This window comes from Arvicola amphibius, chromosome 9 (genome assembly GCF_903992535.2).
Source record: "Arvicola amphibius chromosome 9, mArvAmp1.2, whole genome shotgun sequence".
Lineage (NCBI taxonomy): Eukaryota > Metazoa > Chordata > Mammalia > Rodentia > Cricetidae > Arvicola > Arvicola amphibius.
Window position 1 is genome coordinate 120,821,421 of NC_052055.2, and position 17,214 is coordinate 120,838,634.

Sequence of the window (17,214 nt, forward strand, 5' to 3'; positions counted from 1 at the left end):
GAACACCCTTAGTAGATCCCCTCTCCAGCTCGTCTTCCTGGAGAGGCTTCTCTGCTGTGGATGGTCCCTTGTCCTGCATGGCCCCTCACTAAGTGGGGTGTCTTTTGGCCCCAGAAGACCCCAGTCCCAGGAATTCAAATGGAGGTAGCTGCAGGCGAGAGCCATGGTGAGGACCCTAACCCACCCTCAGCTGCTCCTCCCTAGTGAAGCTGACTGGCTCAGAGCTGGAATACCTGGGGACCCTGGGTAGCTGGGTACAGGGTGGCTAGCCCACAAGGTCTTTTGCCCACAGAAGTGGTCTTTGGATGGAAAGCTTCAGAACCACTGGTCCGGAAGCTTCCGGGTGAGTCCGGGTGCTGTTGCCATTCTTAGACCTCCCTGGTGGGCCTTGGGAGCAGGGGGCGGGCCATCAGGCTGAGGGCCTGACCCAACACACAATGCTCTCTCGGCCACACTACCCAGGCACTTCTGGGGGTGTTCTCAGGAATGCTGGGGGTAGGATGCCTGGATGGCACGGGGCGGGCGTGGGAGCGGCCGACCCAGGAATGTCAGGTTGGTCTGTCCCTGTCTGGCTTGTCATTTTTGTCTTTCCTCCCTCAGTGGTGTCCCAGGGAAGAAGTGTGGCTCCATCATCCTGTCTGCGGAGGAGCTGAGCAACTGTAGGGTGAGTAGCAGGGGTTCCTCTCCATGATCCAGGATGACCCATCCCTGGAGGGAGCCGGGGTAGACAGGGCTCCTCGTGACCCGGCTGGCATGAGACTGTGACTAGAAGCCAGAGCTAGAAGATGCCAGCCTGTAGTTGACCAGAGTGAGACCCGAGGCACGAGGGACCAGCTGCACCACAGAGCCAGGCTCCTGGGTCCAATCACACACACGCCCTTCAGCCCAGACTGCCCCAGCCCCGCCTGGCACACTTGGCATTCGGTTGTCACTGTTCTCTTTGCCTCTGGCACAGGATGGCACCCTCTGCTCCACAGAGGGAGAAGATGTCTGAGTGTGTGGGTATAAGTGTGAGTGTGTGTGGATGGTCTGAATAGGAACCCAGGTGGGTGTGGCTGTTGGGAAGCCAGGAGTCTGCAATCCTGGCAGCCTTTGGTTTCGACTCTTCTGGAGGAGTGTGGAGCAGCGGCCCATGGGGTGGCTCGGCACCAAGAAAGGGGTCAGGGCTCTGATGGCTGACGACAAAGGGAAAATGTGGTAAGGATGCTGACCGCTGTCAAGGGATGAGTCTCGTTCTGCATGGGGGAAGGACTTGAGTGAGAGTCTCATTTCACCGGAAACTCCAGCTTCTCTCTGAGACAAGAGGGAGCACACCTGGGCTCTACTCAAGATCAGCTGACTGTAAGATCGGGGCTCTGCCCACAGGCCACCCAAACCAGGCATCCCTGAGGCCAGTGAGGGGTTGGGAGGGAGAGAGGCCTGAGTATTTGGGGACAGGGCTCCCGGGGACTGTAGGAAGGAGGAGAAACAAGACTTCCTGACCCGCCTGGATCAGAGCTGCCATCCACCAGTACCCAGCATGTGAAAGACCACGACAGAACAACCTTAATCCTTTTAGGGTAACAATAGTGGAACACAATAAGAATCAGCCAGGTGTGGTGTCGCACACCTTTAATCCCAGTGCTTGGGAGGCGGGGGCAGGCAGATCTCTGTGAGTTTCCATAACAAGTTCCAGAACAGCCAGGGATACATTAGAGGGACACCATCTTAAAAAACAAGCAAAAGGAATCGACATGGGGGACTGGAGAGATGGCATAGTGGTTTAGAACACTGGCTGTTCTTACAGAAGACCCTGGTTTGATTCTTAGCACTCACACTATAGCTCACAACTATCTATAACTCCAGTCCTGGAGGACCCAATGCCCTCTTCTAGCTTCTGGAGGATCAGGTATGCACATGTTGTATAGACATAAATGTAACACGCTTATATAAAACACACACACACACACACAAAGGAATCAGCATAGGTTTTGCGGTTTCAGCTGGCCGAGTGCTTGCCTACTTAGTAAGAGTGAAGCCCTGGGTTTCATCCACAATACCAAATAAGCCAAGTATGGAGGTGCAGGCCTGTAATACGAGCACACAGCAGCTAGAAGCAGGAGGATCAGAAGTTCAAGGTGATCCTCAGCTATATAGTGAGTTCAAGGCCAGCCAGAGCTACATGAGAATGTTCCATTAGAGAGAGTATGTTAATGTTAAACAACATTTCCCAAAAAGGAATATTTGGGGGGAGAAGAGTGGCTTTGTAAATCTCCTCAATGTCTAGGGTCCTAGAAGATACCAGAAGGGGCTGAGGTATGTCTCAGCTTCAGAGTGCTTGCCCTAAAGGAAGAAAGGCCAAGTGTCCCTTCCTCCAATGGGCGGGGTGGAGGAGACAACTGGATGCTCACTTCTGTGTAGGTAGCGTGCTATTTCTCATGGCCTGTTTGATGATTCTAGACCACACTAATGGTTCATAGATGTAGACTTGTTTATGTCTTCCTGTGTAGTATGACATTTCTGACATTCGGTGGTTGAGGAGACTGAAGCCTGGCCACACAGTCACCCAGGAGATGAGGTTTGGACCCAGGCAGCTTGTTCTAGAGCAGGATGTAGAGTCACAACCTTGTCCCTGGTACTTCTGTGTGGAAACAGAATGGACTGTCGAGAGGTGACCAGAGGAATGCTGGCACAGCTGCTTTCCCGGTGGTGGCCTTTCCTGTCTGTTTAGCTGGCTAGTGGAGGCCAGGATGCCGGGAATCGGGCTCACTCAGCATCTGCACCCTGGGCAGGGCTGCTGTGGTTGGTATGCACTGAGGATCTGATAAGAGCCTAGCCAGGGAAGTCCAGCAGAGTGTTTAGTGATGACGGTCACTGCGTCAAAGGAGGGCCTTGTTGCATGAACCAGGCCTAGAACCAGGGCATGTTTTTCTGTTTCTGAGTGCAAGAGCCGCAAGGTTCCCCTGCTGTGGGGCAGTTTGGTTTAACTGTTGAGGATGAAGGTGATGAGGATGGTGACTGTCATCCTCATAGATAGATAGATAGATTATATATACATATGCATACATATATTATATGGATATATATGGATATATATGTGGAGATATATATATATATATATATATGGATATATATATATCCATCCATCCATCTATCCATCCATCCATCCATCCTCAGGAAAGGCTGTATGGGAATCACTTGATGGTCCAAATTCAGTTTCCCCTGAGCTCTTAGCCCAGCAATGACCTCCTCCTTGGTGTTTAAATAGCGTCAGTTAGGTCACTTTGGACAAGCTTAGTGGGCTGGCGCTGTTACTCGGTTTCCCAGCGGCCTGTGAACATCTTCCTTTACCACCTAAGGATCCCCCAACACCCCTCCCTCTTCTTTCCTTTCCCTGCTCCTCCTCCCTCTTTCATCCTTGGACACAGTAGTTTTCTTGCTGGAGGCTGTGCCCACACTGGGGAGGTTTAGGGGCTCCCTCCCTCCAGAGGCTGTCGGCTCCCTTTTCTTCTGGCATATCTTTGGCTGAATTCTCTCTTTCCCTAGAATCCTTGCAAGGAAAAGACACTAATTCTCAGCATCTGGCTGAATTAAAATAATTACATGTGAGCAGCTTTGCAACTCCGGCTTTCGGTGGGAGGATCAAAGGGAGAGGGTGGGGTGCGGGTCTGCAAGGCGCGGGGCTTCCTGCCTTCAGCCTGGAGCCTGCGTGGGTGGCCAGGGACAGCAAAGGATCGAGTGGATGCCAGCCTGTCACACACAGGCTTACTTTAGTAAGTAAAAGAAAAGCCTTGCTCATGTAGAATATTAATGCCAAGAAGGTTCTTACAATCGGATTTGATGCAAATACAGTTGGGGCCCTTATGTTGACAGGGTGAGGGCCAGCCCCCTAGACGCCCACATTTCCCCATGCTCAGCAGGGGTACTGATGTATTCCTGCAAGGTTCTCAGCTCCCTGAAGCTCTTGCTCACAAACATGTCTTATGCTAGAGATTGAACCCAGGACCTCACTCTGGGTGGGCAAGCAATCTGCCACCGAGCTACATCCCCAGCTCTCTTTCATTTAAAAAAGAAAGAAAAGAAAGGGACAGATATGGTGGCGCTCACCTTTAATCCCAGCATCTGGGAGGCAGAGGCAGGCAGATTTCTGAGTTGCAAGCCAACCTAGTCTATATAGTGTGACCCTGTCTCAACCAGAATAGATAAGGATAACTTGGATGGTGGCCCTGAAGGCTCTGCGGGCTTCTAGCTGTCAGTGAAGAAGCGAGCTTTGAGCATTGGGAGTGAAATTCGGAGAGATGGGAGCCAGCTGCACATGCAGCGGAAGGCCTGGGCCTCCTTGGCTTTTCTGGTTTGTTATATAATCTTGATTGGTACCCATCCTCCAGGCTCCTGATGAGAGGTGGGAAATCCAAGTTTCATACTGCAGCATCCTGGGGTCTCCCCACCGGTGAGCCATTTCTAGACTGCTCAGGAATTCATTTGTTTCAAGTCAGCAAGTCAGCGTTTCACTCCCGCTGCCCGCTGCCCGCTGTTCTAATTTAGTGTGAGAAACGCCAGCCTGCAATCCCAGCCTCTCTGCCCTGGCTCTCCATCCTGTCTGACCCGCTGCCCCTTTTTTATCACACATGCTGCTGCACGACATTCTTGGTCCCGAAGGAAAATCCATGGGCAATTTATTATGTGCCCGTGTGGAAAAGCAGGTAGGAGCTAAGCTCTTGCAACCAGCTCCCTGGGAAGCGGGCAGTCTATCCAAAGGCCTAGAGGCAGGAGAGAGAGGTGATGACCAGTCAAGTGGGATGGTGGCGGGGGGTGGGGGTGGGGGACTGGGTTCTTTTTCTTTTCTTTCTTTCCCTTCCCCACCCCTTTTTGGGGGTGGGGTTTCAAGACAGGGTTTCTCTGTGTAGCCCTGACTGTCTTGAAACTCTCTGTAGACCAGGATGGCCTCAAACTCAGAGATCCTCCTGCCTCTGCCTCCCGAGTGCTTGAATCAAAGGTGTGCTGCGTCACCATGCCCAGTGAGGGGCTGGATTCTGTGAAACCTTCCAGCCAAGGAGTCTAGGGGACTTGAGGGTAGTGTTTCTCCTTGCTGCAGACTTTGGAGGAGGATAGCCATGGGAGGGAAGGAGAGAGGGAAGAGGAAACCATGGGGTAAAGTGGGTGTGGGGTGTGGGTCCCCTGACACTCAGTTGCATTCAGGCTGAAGTGTAGGGAAGGCGTGTTGCCCATGATAGAACAGACATGAGCATCCTCCCTAAAACACAGTGTATAATTTCTTAGTTTGAGAAATAATTTCTCTAGTCAAATCAAAGCAAAACAAAAAACAAAGGCTCTATCTCTGATGCTAAAATATATATGTGTATGTAATATCACATTAACCATATTAGTCCAGGGGAGATGGCTCAGTGGTTTAAACACTCACTGCACAAACAATGGGACCACAGTTCACATCCTCAGATTCTGCATGGATGCTTAGTGGGCATGGCAACCCTGTCATCCCAGCCTCTGAAGGTGGATATGAGCCCCCCTCCCCAAGAGCAAGCAAGCTAGCAGTAGGAGCCACAGTAGCCAGCTGTAGGTTTGATTGACACCTGCCTCATAGAATAAGATGGAAAGTGATTGTGGAAGGTGCCAAATATCAGCTTCTCCTCGAGCCTCTACACACTCAAGCATGTATGCACATGTACTTGCACAGCTGTACCTACACACATGTGAACAAGTATACACATGCTCTCACATGTGGAATAGAACAAAGAAAAATACCATGCTAATTCTGTACAAGTCGGGAAGACACAGAAAAATTACCCAAAGATAATCACTGTTACTGACATTTGGATTTTTTTTGTTGTTGTTGTTGTTGCTTTGTTTTTCAAGACAGGGTTTCTCTGTATAGTCCTGGCTGTCCTGGAACTCACTTTGTAGACTAGGCTGGCCTGGAACTCACAGAGATCTGCCTGCCTCTACCTCCCAAGTGCTGGGATTAAAGGCATGTGCCACCACCACCTGGCTTGGGTGACTTTTTTAATGGGTACATATATACATCTTTTTTTGGTATAATTAGTACCTAACTGTTTAGTTGTTTTGTTTTGAGATAGGGTTTCACTGTATAGCTTTTGCTAGCCTAGAATTCACTATGTAAACCAAACTGGTCTCAAACTCAAAGAGATCCTCTTGCCTCTGCCTCCCAAGTGCTGAGATTAAAGGTGTGTGTCACACAACCAGCCAATATGGTACCTTGTATTTGGGCCACAAGCTCCTTCCTGTCTTAGAAATGAGTGTTTCATAGTTTCCTCATAGGAGGGGGTTGACCACCATTTATTGAATATAGTTTCTTTTGCAATACAGTGAAATAATAGTGCATTGAACATCCTATCCTTTTTGTTTGTTTGTTTGTTTTTACATGTATTTATTCATCTACTGTGTATGTGTGTTCATGCATGTGTCCATATGCCCCAGGAAGCATGGGCAGCTAGCTTCTTCCTTCCACTGTGTTGGGCCTGGGGATCACACTCAGCTTCTCAGGCTTGGCAGCAAGCGCCCTTGCCCACCGACTCTTTCTACAGTCCATGCTGGCCTAGAACACCTTCTCAGTCCCACATGGGTCTCAAGCTCCCCAGCGGTGCTCCTGCTGGGATTGCGCGCATGCGCCGCCACGCCCAGCTCACATCCTATCCTGATTCTTTTTCTTTCAAGCAGTGGATGTAGGTCAGCTTCCCAGACGCGTAGGCACCATAAGTGTGGGAGGGAAAGTGGTCAGCGGGGGTTTTCAGCTTGCAGTGGATCAAATCCACAGACACACAGCTGACTGGGTTGTTTGGGAAGCCGACCGTTACCACAACAAAGAAAAGCCAGCTTGACCAAAGGCCCCGTCACAGTTAGTGTACCAACAAAGGCTCCGGCACCCAGGCTGTGTGACCACCACCAGCACAGCCCCCTCGCTGTCCCCCACCCATCTTTCTCCCTCTCTTCCTTCTCTCTCTCCCTCCACTAACCCTCCTTGGCTCCAGGTGGAATCACTTCCGGATGGAATGTAGTTTCAGAGTCCTAGATAGATTTGGGGTGTGTGTGTATGCGCGTGTGTTGGGGAGGGGTATATACACATTTCTACTTACAGTGCCCTTGCAGAGCCCAGAGAAGGACATCAGGTGTCCTCCTGTAGCACTGTCCACCTTGCCCCCCTGAGGCAGGATCTCTCCCTGACCCTGCAATGTTTTCGTTAGGCTGGGCTGGCAGCCACAACTCCAGATCCTCCTGTCTCCGATTCCACAGCACTGGGGTTCCAGGTGCTCATGAGACCATGTGACCTGTTCTGTGGGTGCTGGGATCTGAACACAGGGCTTCACCCAGCACCGAGCCGTCTCTGCAGCCCTCTTTTCTTGTTTATTTGTGTGTTAGTTTTGAGACTGCCTCACTATGTATGTTTGTATGCATATGCATGTATGTATGTGTACATGTGTATATGTATGTGTGTGCAAGTGTGTGCATGTGAGTGCTTTCTTGTACTTGCTTGCGTGCTTGTATGTCCATGTGCATATGGAAGTCAAAGGACAACCTTAGTTGTCATTCCTTGGGTGCTGTCCACCTTGGGTTTTTAGACAGGCTCTCACCAGCCTGGAGCTCACCAGTAGGCTAGACTGGGTGAACAGTGGAGCCCCTCTCGCTACCTGTCCAGGACTGGAATTGCAAGCTTGAGTCACCGTGCCCAACAGTTTACCGTGGATGCTGGGATTTGAACTCAGATCTTCAGACTTGTGTCGCAAGTGCTTTGCCGATTGAGCCATCGCTCTAGCGTCCTGATCCCACCCTCGCACACTCACATACGCATTCTAGACTCAGGGGCACACACACAGTGCCTTTTTATCTGACTGTGCTAATTTTAGGAAATTTGGAAAATCCAACAGGCCAAAAGACAATAGATAACACCGTGATCCTGTTGTCCACTTAAAAACTTCTTTCAGGCTTGGCTTGTAAGGTGGTTAAGAACTCAAGTGCCATTTTTGCCAGGTGACTCCAGGCAAGTTACCTGACTTTCTGTGAACGAGTTGCTTTGTTTATAAAAATGTTCCTTGTTCAACATTTTAGTGTTCTGTTTATCACGGATAGTTTTTTTTTTTTTGCATTAATTCTTTTTAGTGATGTTAAAACATTTATTTTGATCATTGAGCCTTTGAGGTGCCCTTAAGTTTTACATTATCCTCTTGACCCAAGGCAACTTAGTGGGCACCATGCCTGCTGGCCTCTGACCTCCTCAGCCTTCTTCTGGGGCTGGGAGGGTTGAGGTGCTGGAGGAAGCCTGGCCCTGCCTCAGAGAAAGGCAGCCTGCTGAATTTCTGAGGCGGTGCAATTAGCATGTGGAGATATGCAAATTGAAGCGATCCTGCTGTTTTAGAGAAACTTAATATGCTTTTTAAAAAGATAGGGTGAAAGGCAGAAATTGCAGGAAATTATATATCTTGGGAGCGGGTTTTATCTTCCCTGCCACTGATTCCCATGGGCTCCCAGGCTGGGAACAGCATCTCTTGGGCTCAGAGAGTCCCAACTCAGCATCAAATCCCCAAAACCAACCCTCACAGGAACCCTGGGATCCAGGCCATCAGCACGCCCTCCCTGCCTCTTCTCAGATTCAGACGGTGCCAAGAGTTCGATCCATCTGCTAACCGCATTGATGGGGAATCAGGAGAGTTCAGATCATCGTCCCCCTCCCCTAGCAGAGGCTGCAATGCAAGTCACGGATAAGGCTTGCCCAGCCTGTGCCGGGCCCTCGGGTTCCATCTGCATCCCAGGCCGGGACCTTGAGCCATTCCTGCCCCGCTCCAGGACTTCCCTAGTGCTTGTCAGCGACCCTTGCTTTGGTGACAAGCTGGAAATCTCTGTAAGGGTCCGGTTTGTCTTCCAGGGCTCCTGCGACGGGGTCCAGCAGTCACAGAGGGTTCTAGGCAATCGTCCCTGGGTCTAGAGTGTGTGTGTGCTGGAATCAGATGAGCCTGCCGTGGCTCACTTATCTACCATAGACAGGAAACCTGCTGTGTCACACTGTCCCACCCTGGCTGAGCTTTCCACCCAGCTGGAGCCAGAGGCTTGTCCTTGTAAATGGATTTCACGCTTCTCTGCCTCCTCCATTGAAGGTTCTAGAACATAATCAAGCTTGCCTTGGGGGTGCAGGGTCATTATTTAGAATTTCAGTTTCTCGCGTCTGGAGCTGTCCTGCGTGACTCCAGCTGTGTCCTAGCTGTGTGGCTTCCTTTAGGAGCATGACCCTCTCTGTGCTTCCACCTTCTTTGTCGTCCCTCTATTGCTTACACTTTATTTGTGTTGCATGTGTATGTGAATGGGCACACATGTGCATGGCAATATGAAGGTCAGAGGACAACTTGCAGGAATTGGTTCTTTGTTTCTACTGTGTGGGTACCTGCGATTGAATGTAGTCAGGCTTAGTGGCAGGAGCTTAGCCTCAGTAGGTCCTTTTGTGCATGCGTGCGTGTGTGTGTGTGTGTGTGTGTGTGAGAGAGAGAGAGAGAGAGAGAGAGAGAGAGAGTTTCACTATATATCCCTCTCTGGCTGACCTAGTCTAGAACTCACGCTCTGCAGACTAGGCTGGCTTTGAACTCACAGAGATCCGCCAACCTCTATCTCCTGACTGCTGAGCCCCGGTCTGTATAAAATAGGCAGGAGACCAGCGCCCACCTCACTGGATTGTCGACAGGGTTAAATGAAACATAGACATCAAGAATCAAGATAGCCATGTGGAGATGCACAGTGGCTAAAAGTGCTTGCTGTGCAAGCGTTGAGGACCGCATTGTGAATTCCCAGAATCCACGTCAGGACTGGATACTCAGTGTGAGCAGCTACCATCCAGGGTTTGTTCCTACAGCCAGGCAGGAAGCTACAGATCAATCCTCAGGAGCTTCAGGGCTGGCCAGCCGGGCCTGCATAGCAGTGAGCAGCAGAGACGGTCTCAGCAAGGTGAAAGGCAACTAATACCTTGGTTGCCCTGTGCCTTCCACAAGCATGCCCACCTTCTCTCTCTCCTCTCTCTCTCTCTCTCTCTCTCTCTCTCTCTCTCTCTCTCTCTCTCTCTCTCTCACACACACACACACACACACACACCTTTTAAAAAATCGGTAGGCATGTTACATACAGCCTTGGTTTTTGTTTGGTTGGTTGGTTTTTTGAGACAGGGTTTCTCTGTGAACCAGTCCTGGCTGTCTTGGAACTTGCTCTCTGTAGACCAGGCTGGCCTCAAACTCACTGAGATCCGCCTGCCTCTGCATGACAGTAGGTTATTGACAATTTCATATACTTTCACCCAAAAGTAGGTGACCCCCCTGCAAGTGGTAGCCGTAGTTTTTCTTATTCTAATCCTGGCCATGAACCCAGGACAAACATTTTACCCCTGAGCCACGTTGGTCTTCCAAAGCCCTCAAGGTTCTTCAAAAGGCAGCAAAAGCCTTCGCTCCTGGGCTCTGCTGTTGGGTTCTTTCCTATGTGAACTTGGTTTAGGATCAGCCTGAGCGTGTTCCACTCACAAGGCCCCATAGAGTCAGGACTGGGCCTCTGATTGCCTAGCAGGGCCAGGCTGCCTCCTTACAGATGTCAGGGCAGTGGGGCAGGGAGCTGGTCTGGGGGTCAAAATTAGCTCTGCCTGATGAGCTTGGTAAACCTCTCCTTATCCCCACCCCATTTTCTTCCCCACACTCCACCCGTTCCCCATTATGAGCCTTTGGCCCCCGACTTATGGCTTGTCCCACCCCCCTTAGAGTGTTGGGTGGGAACACAACGTTAGTGGAAGAGGATGCCTATAGCCTAGAGTGTCCTCTGGGAACCACACAGGTAGATGAAGACATGGTGCATCGTGGGCAGTGCCAGGCTGTAGGTTCAGCAGGCCATGCTCAGAATGGCCTTTGGTCGCCATGGTGAGCGCTGGAGGGATTACTCATGGACCGCTTCCTCTCCTCTATCTCCTGTGCTTCTCACTGCCACCCCGCGAACCTCAGCGAGGGGAACCAGAGGCTCCGAGAGGTTATCTGCCTTCCTTGGGGTCACATAGCTCCAACGTGGTAGAGCTGGGGTTCAAACCTAGGGCAACTTCAGATCCATCTGCTTCTCCTGCCTGCTGGCCCACTAGGCCTATGTGCCTGGGGCTTGTGCCAACATACTTAAGATGCTACCCTGTCTGCTGGGCAGTGGTTGTGCACGCCTTTAATCCCAGCACTCGGGAGGCAGAGGCAGGTGGATCTCTATGAGTTCAAGGCCAGCCTGGTCTACAGAGCGAGTTCCAGGACAGCCAGGGCTGCACAGAGAAACCCTGTCCTGAAAAACAAAAACACAAAAAGATGCTACCCACCCTGACTGCTCTTGCCAGTCCCTGGGATCCCTGTGCCTCACCACCCTGTCCTCCCTCCTTTCCAGGATGTCGCCACAATGCAGTTCTGTGCCAATAAGTTGGACAAGAAAGATTTCTTCGGGAAATCCGACCCCTTCTTGGTGTTCTACAGGAGCAACGAGGATGGAACGTAAGTTCCCCTGACACCCCCACCCCAAGGCACCTGTGCACTGGGCAGGGCTGGGAGTGTGTGGCCATCACTGGGGCCCCTGCTGTGTGGCATTGATGCCCTGATAAAGCCAAGGTGGGGACCTGGCATTGACGCCCAGCAATGGTGGGCACTGTGTATGCCTGGGGAGCGTGCAAAACCGGGGTGACAGCAGAAATGCCTCAGGCTGCACAGCCCAGCCCCTGCCTTCACAGATCTCAGAACACCCTCTAGGGTTCCCCGACTGCGTATCAGACCAGGCAAAGCGGTGACTTTTCCTCACAGCCCCACGCTCTACCTCAGAACTGTAGGGTTGAAGGACCGTATTCCCTCCTCCTCATTAAGCCAGATCTAAGGGAAACATACACTGCACACTGGCCAATGTAGGTCAGCAGCACAGAGAAAGACCCTAGGCTGAAGATCTGAGCATTTAGGTTCTCCCCCACCAACCAGCTCTGTTGACCCAGGGCAAGTTACGCCTCCTCTCTGGGCCTATTTTCTCCTCTATGCAATGAAGCAGTTGGATGAGATAATCTCCAGGGTCTCTTTTAGGCAGCAGGTTTTGGGATTCTACAGAAGGCGGAGTGATGAGGCCAGGAGGGTTAATTGGAGAAACTCGGCCAGGAAGAAAATGGGTCCTTGGGGTGGAGCAAGGAGCAGAGTGCTGGATGGGCCAGAGAGCCAACCTTGTGCAGAGACAGAGCGCAGCACACACTGGCCCCTTGTGCTGAAATGCCAGTGTGCGCACGCGTGGTGTGTGGTGTGTGTGTGTGTGTGTGTGTGTGTTGGGGGCAGGGCAGCAACGGGCAGGAGGTGTATTTCAGTGCAAGAGAAAACTGATTTTGGAACCTGAACTACTGAACAGGAAATTAGGTGTGATCATTTGCATGACAAAGGGCTTTGTCTCTCAGAGGACTCCCAGCAGGGTGCTTCAAATATTCCTGAACGTCTGACTTGGCTTTAGGGGAGGAAAAGGCTTGGGTCCTCTACTCTGGTGTCCAAGTACTGTCTGCTCCCTCTGGAGCGGCTGAGCCCTGGCCCGCAGGGCCCTGGTGGAGAGCGGAGGAGCGTTGGGGGGAGGAGAGCGGCGCTGGAAAGGCTGTGTGGGAAGTATCTGGGGTTCGTGACTGTGACTGACACGGGATCGGGTGGGAGGTGCCCAGGCTGAGCTGTGGGTGGGAACAGGGCAGGGAGGGGGCAGAGGAACCTCATGGAGACCTGTGGGGACCAGGGCTGAGGCCTTTTCCAGGAGGCAGTAGGCACTGCAGGCTACTCCAGCCATCCTGGAGCCGTCCTGCTCTTGTCTGTCTTCATGTTAGTGACCCCTCCACAGCCTCCATACCCTCCACACCACCCTCTGCCAAACCAAGCTGCCTACAGGGCCCTGACATGGCATTAGTAGGTACAACCCAACAGAACCTTCTAGGATGCTCCCTGCCAGAGTGGCCACCTTGTCACTTCGCCTTCAGCTGTGATGAAATAGCCTGACCAAAGCTACTTAAGGAAGGCTTTGTCTTGGGTCACAGCTGGAAGGTCCATCAGGGCAGCAGGAGCTAGAGGCAGTTGTATCTGCAGTCAGGAAGCAGAGTGCTCAAGTCTAGGAAATGAGTGTGTGTGTGTGTGTGTGTGTGTGTGTGTGTGTTAGTGTGTGTGTGGATGTCTGTCTACGTGTGGCTTTGGCTGTGCGCGTGTGATTGTGTGTCCGTGTGTGTGTGCTCTCACTGAGTCTGTGTGTCTGTGTCTATGTGTGTGACTATGTATGTATGTGTGTCTGTGTATCTGTATGATCTGTGTCAGAAGATACCTTGTGCGAGTTGGCCCTCTCTTTCCACCATCCTGGTCCTAGGGATTAACTCGGGTCATTAGACAAGTCTCTTTACCCCCTGAGCCATTTCTGCAGCCCTACCCATTCTTCTTACACTTTGCCACTAAAGGACACTTGGGAAGGCTTGCCTGGGGATGCACAGCTGGCCCTAGGACTGGAACTCACATCTGTCTGACACTCTCCCACACCCATGTTCCATCTGTGTGTCTACAGGGACCACTTGGCACAGTGAGCATGGTACCTGCTAGGCAGGTGCAGCAGGGGAGCTGAGAAACCTATGGAGCTGATGGTAGAGATGGCAGAGTTTACAGGAAGCCGTTGTCAGCTGGTGCCTGGGACAGAACCTAGACCACCCAGGCTCCAGGAAGGAACATGGAGGAGGGAAACTGGGCTGGGCGCTTAGGAGACCCGCTTGTGGTCAGGAAGGATAGAGGTCTATGTGGGAGGACCGAAGCGTCTGGGTGAAAGTTCCAGGGTAGATTCCTGAAGCACAGGGGGCCTCTGCAGTCTGGGTCCCCACCCGTCAGCTGCTCCGTGTCTCTCTGTTGTCCTCAGCCACCTGCCCCAGCCCCAGGCATTGGGCCCCTCCTGCCCAATGCCCGTCCCCTCCTCCAGCTCTAGGGTTAGCTACAAGGTCTCCCACGTGGATCTCACATTCCAGTGGGTGGGCGTGGAGGAGCACAGAAGAGAAACGCTCAGCCTGGTGACAGGAATGACATTTTGACTTGAAAATTGCCGAAGAAGAAACAGTACAGGCTGTGTGGGCTCGGGAGGGGTACTGGTGCTTCCTGGTGACCTTTCTAAGCTGGAATGTCACTGCGGTGGATGCCCAGAGAGCTTTGCCCATCCTTGAGGCAGGGCTGCTCCTGAGATAGGTGGCTAGCATGGCAAGGGGAGTGGGCAGGACACCATGGCAGGAGCAGCAGAGACAGCCCATCTGCATGGTTAACAAAGCAGGTTCTTGGATTCCAATTGGAGGTACTCAAGGGTGTCCGGTGGCCCAAGGAGAGAGGGTTTTGCGTCCACCAGACTGGAAAGCCTGCTGGGGACTGGCTCCCCCAGATGCCTAGATGCACAGTTGCACAGTTCCTGCCTAGCTCCTCTGCTTTTTTTTTTTTTTTTTTTTTTTTTTTTTTTTTTTTTTTTTGAGACAGTGTCTCACAGTGTAGCCTTGGCTGGCCTCTGCCTTCCAAGTGCTGGGTCCAAAGGTGTGAGCCACCATGCCTGGAGGCTCCTTTTTACTTTATTTTTTCCTCTTTGTGTTCTGTTTTAGCAGACTCCGGGGGCTGCTGCAGGTAGAGCTCCCGTGGTTTGAAGCATCTACTACCGAACAAGCCCCGCCCTCATCAGTTCCTTTTAAAATATGACCAGAAGCCAGAGGTAGTAAGAGAAACACTGTCTGGAAAAACAACGACAATGACAAAAATATGACTTGGGGCTTGAGAGATGGCTCAGCTTTTCAGAGCACCTACTGCCTCCTGCTGCTGAAGCCTGGATTTGGTTCTCAACAGCCACGTGGGTGGCTCCTAATCACCTCTAGGAGAGCCAACATCCACTACTGGCTTCCACAGGCAATTGCAAATATGTGGTACATAGCAACTCCCTCAGGCATACACAGAATAACTTTTTCTGTTTTGTTTTTCCAGACAGACCTTGGCAGTCCTGGAACCCAGGAACTGTAGATCAGGCTGGCCTCAAACTCACAGAGATTCCCCTGCCTCTGCCTCTGCCTCCCCAGAGCTAGGATTGAAGGTGTGCACCACCACCACACCTAGCTACTTTTTTTAAAAAGTGGTTGATAGCTAGGCATGGTGGTAATTCTTGGAATCCCAGCACAAGAAAGGTAGAGACAGAAAGATCAGAAGTTCAAGTCCACCCTAAGTGATATGAGACCCTATCACAAATAAAATAAAATTAAAATTAAATAAAAGATGAATGACTGTCTACTACTGCCAGCCATTGTTCTGGGCTGCATCGGGAACACCTTTTGTTCTTGCGGACCTTCGATGTCACTGACAGATCGTGACAGAATGTTTAAGGAGAAAACGAGACCATGTCAGATGGTGACAAATGAGACAGGAAGGAGAAGCCTGGCAGGGGAGAGACCACAGGCCATCAGTCAGGGTTTGTGCATTCCAGACCTAACGGTTGCACAAGTCCTGGGAGTGATGTCTGGCTGGGAGTGCAAAGATGGAGCCAGGGAATGGAGAAGGTATCCCAGGGTGGAGACCACAGGCACACACTTGCATACACCCACCCATCTAGCCCTGAGGTTCAGCTCCTGGGTTGCCAGGAAAGGAACTGCCCAGAGAGAAAGGGCATGGTCAGAGTCGCACAGTAGGCTGGCCCTAGGACGGTAGCTAGGACTCAGGCCCCTGATGCTCCCCGCTAGATGCGCTACTCCAGTCAGGGCCTTGCCTCCTTCAGGAACTTCTCTGCCGTGCCATCGTGTGTAGCCTGGCTATGGCTGTTGAGGAGGCTGCGACATTGGTCATCTGAGCCTCCGGCCTGATGCCTTTCCCTCGATTCTTCTTGGCCAGGTTCACCATCTGTCATAAGACCGAGGTCATGAAGAACACCCTCAACCCAGTGTGGCAGACTTTCTCCATCCCCGTGAGGGCCCTGTGCAACGGGGACTACGACAGGTGAGATGAAGAGCCTTCTCCTCAAGGGGAGAGCATGCGGGTACCTAGGATGTCCCAGATGCCCTGCTCTGGAGTTCTCTATTGCCCTGGAAGGGGCAGATGGCAGCAGAGATAAGAGATAGGGTGGGGTAGAGGTAGGAAAGGCCTTTCTCCAGCAACCTTACTCTTGGCCACTGGTCTCTCTGGAGTCAGGATCCCAGGGACAGTCCCAGCCAACCTGGTGGGCATCAGTGAGGGGCGAGGGCGGGGATGATGACAAGATTTATGAGATGCTTCATCGTATTGCATGCAGGCTGTCTTCTTCCTCATCCTCATGCATTGGTACCAGTGCCTGAGTGAGTTCTGCCCCTGACTAAGGGAGCAGTCAGCCTGGGCAGGCTCTCACCTGTCAGTCTCCCGACTGACTATCCTTCCCTGAAAAATGAGCCTGGGAATCCTGCTGCTGCCCTCCCAGGGCTCACAGGAGGCCAGCAGAAGGAGTGATAAAACATCACAATCAGCATCCCATCTGCTCACTTACTGAGCCCCTGCCACGTGTAGATCTAACTGGGAAGTCAGCTGGGAGCAAATGTGCCCACTTCACCCTCTACCCAGCGTCACGGAGCTTAAGTGTTCGTGGGGGAGGCAGACATTAATCCAGTAATCATACAGAGAAACCTGTCATTATCCACTGCAGAAGGTGCTGGAGAAAGCAGGGGGGCAGGTCGGATGGGTGCCCCAAGAGTATTGGTTTTCCTGAAGTCACCTAAACACTGGCTGTAGAAGTGGGGTGTCTGCTGGCTGCTCCCACAGAAGCCCTGGGGCATCAGAGAAGACATCTTGGGGTACACTGGGACTCCGCACAGGGTTTCCAAGGGTAGATGTATGGGGGTGGTGAGTGGATGGATGGTATCCTGGTGCCTGTTTCCCTCCAGGGACACTTTTAATATTTTTTATTCATTTTACATTCCAATCAATGTTCTCCCTCCCATCTCTCCTTGTGCCCCCCAGCCCACCCCCATCCACTCCTCCCAACAGGTAAGGGCTCCCGTGGGGAGTCGACACAGTTTGGCACATTAATTTGGGGCAGGACCAAGCCCCTCGCCTCTGCGTTAAGACTGAACATGGCATCTCACCATAGGGAATGGGTTCTAACAAGCTAGCGCCTGCACCTGGGATAGATCCTGGTCCTAGTGCCAGGGTTCCCACACACAGAGGCCCCTCAGCTGTCTGTCCGGAGTTTATGATTTTCCAC

General features: G+C 51.9%; 1 protein-coding gene across 2 annotated transcripts in view; it reads left to right on the forward strand.

Moving 5' to 3' along the window:
• Cpne5 (copine 5) overlaps positions 1-17,214 on the forward strand; it is an 82,640-nt gene that overhangs the window by 42,980 nt on the left and 22,446 nt on the right. The window contains exons 8-11 of one of the 2 annotated variants that reach the window (XM_038342913.1): positions 293-343; positions 601-664; positions 11,389-11,492; positions 15,876-15,980. In XM_038342913.1, the coding sequence (XP_038198841.1) occupies positions 293-343; positions 601-664; positions 11,389-11,492; positions 15,876-15,980 (324 nt within the window). The remainder of the gene's footprint in view (positions 1-292; positions 344-600; positions 665-11,388; positions 11,493-15,875; positions 15,981-17,214) is intronic. The other variant, XM_038342914.1, reaches the window with a different exon arrangement.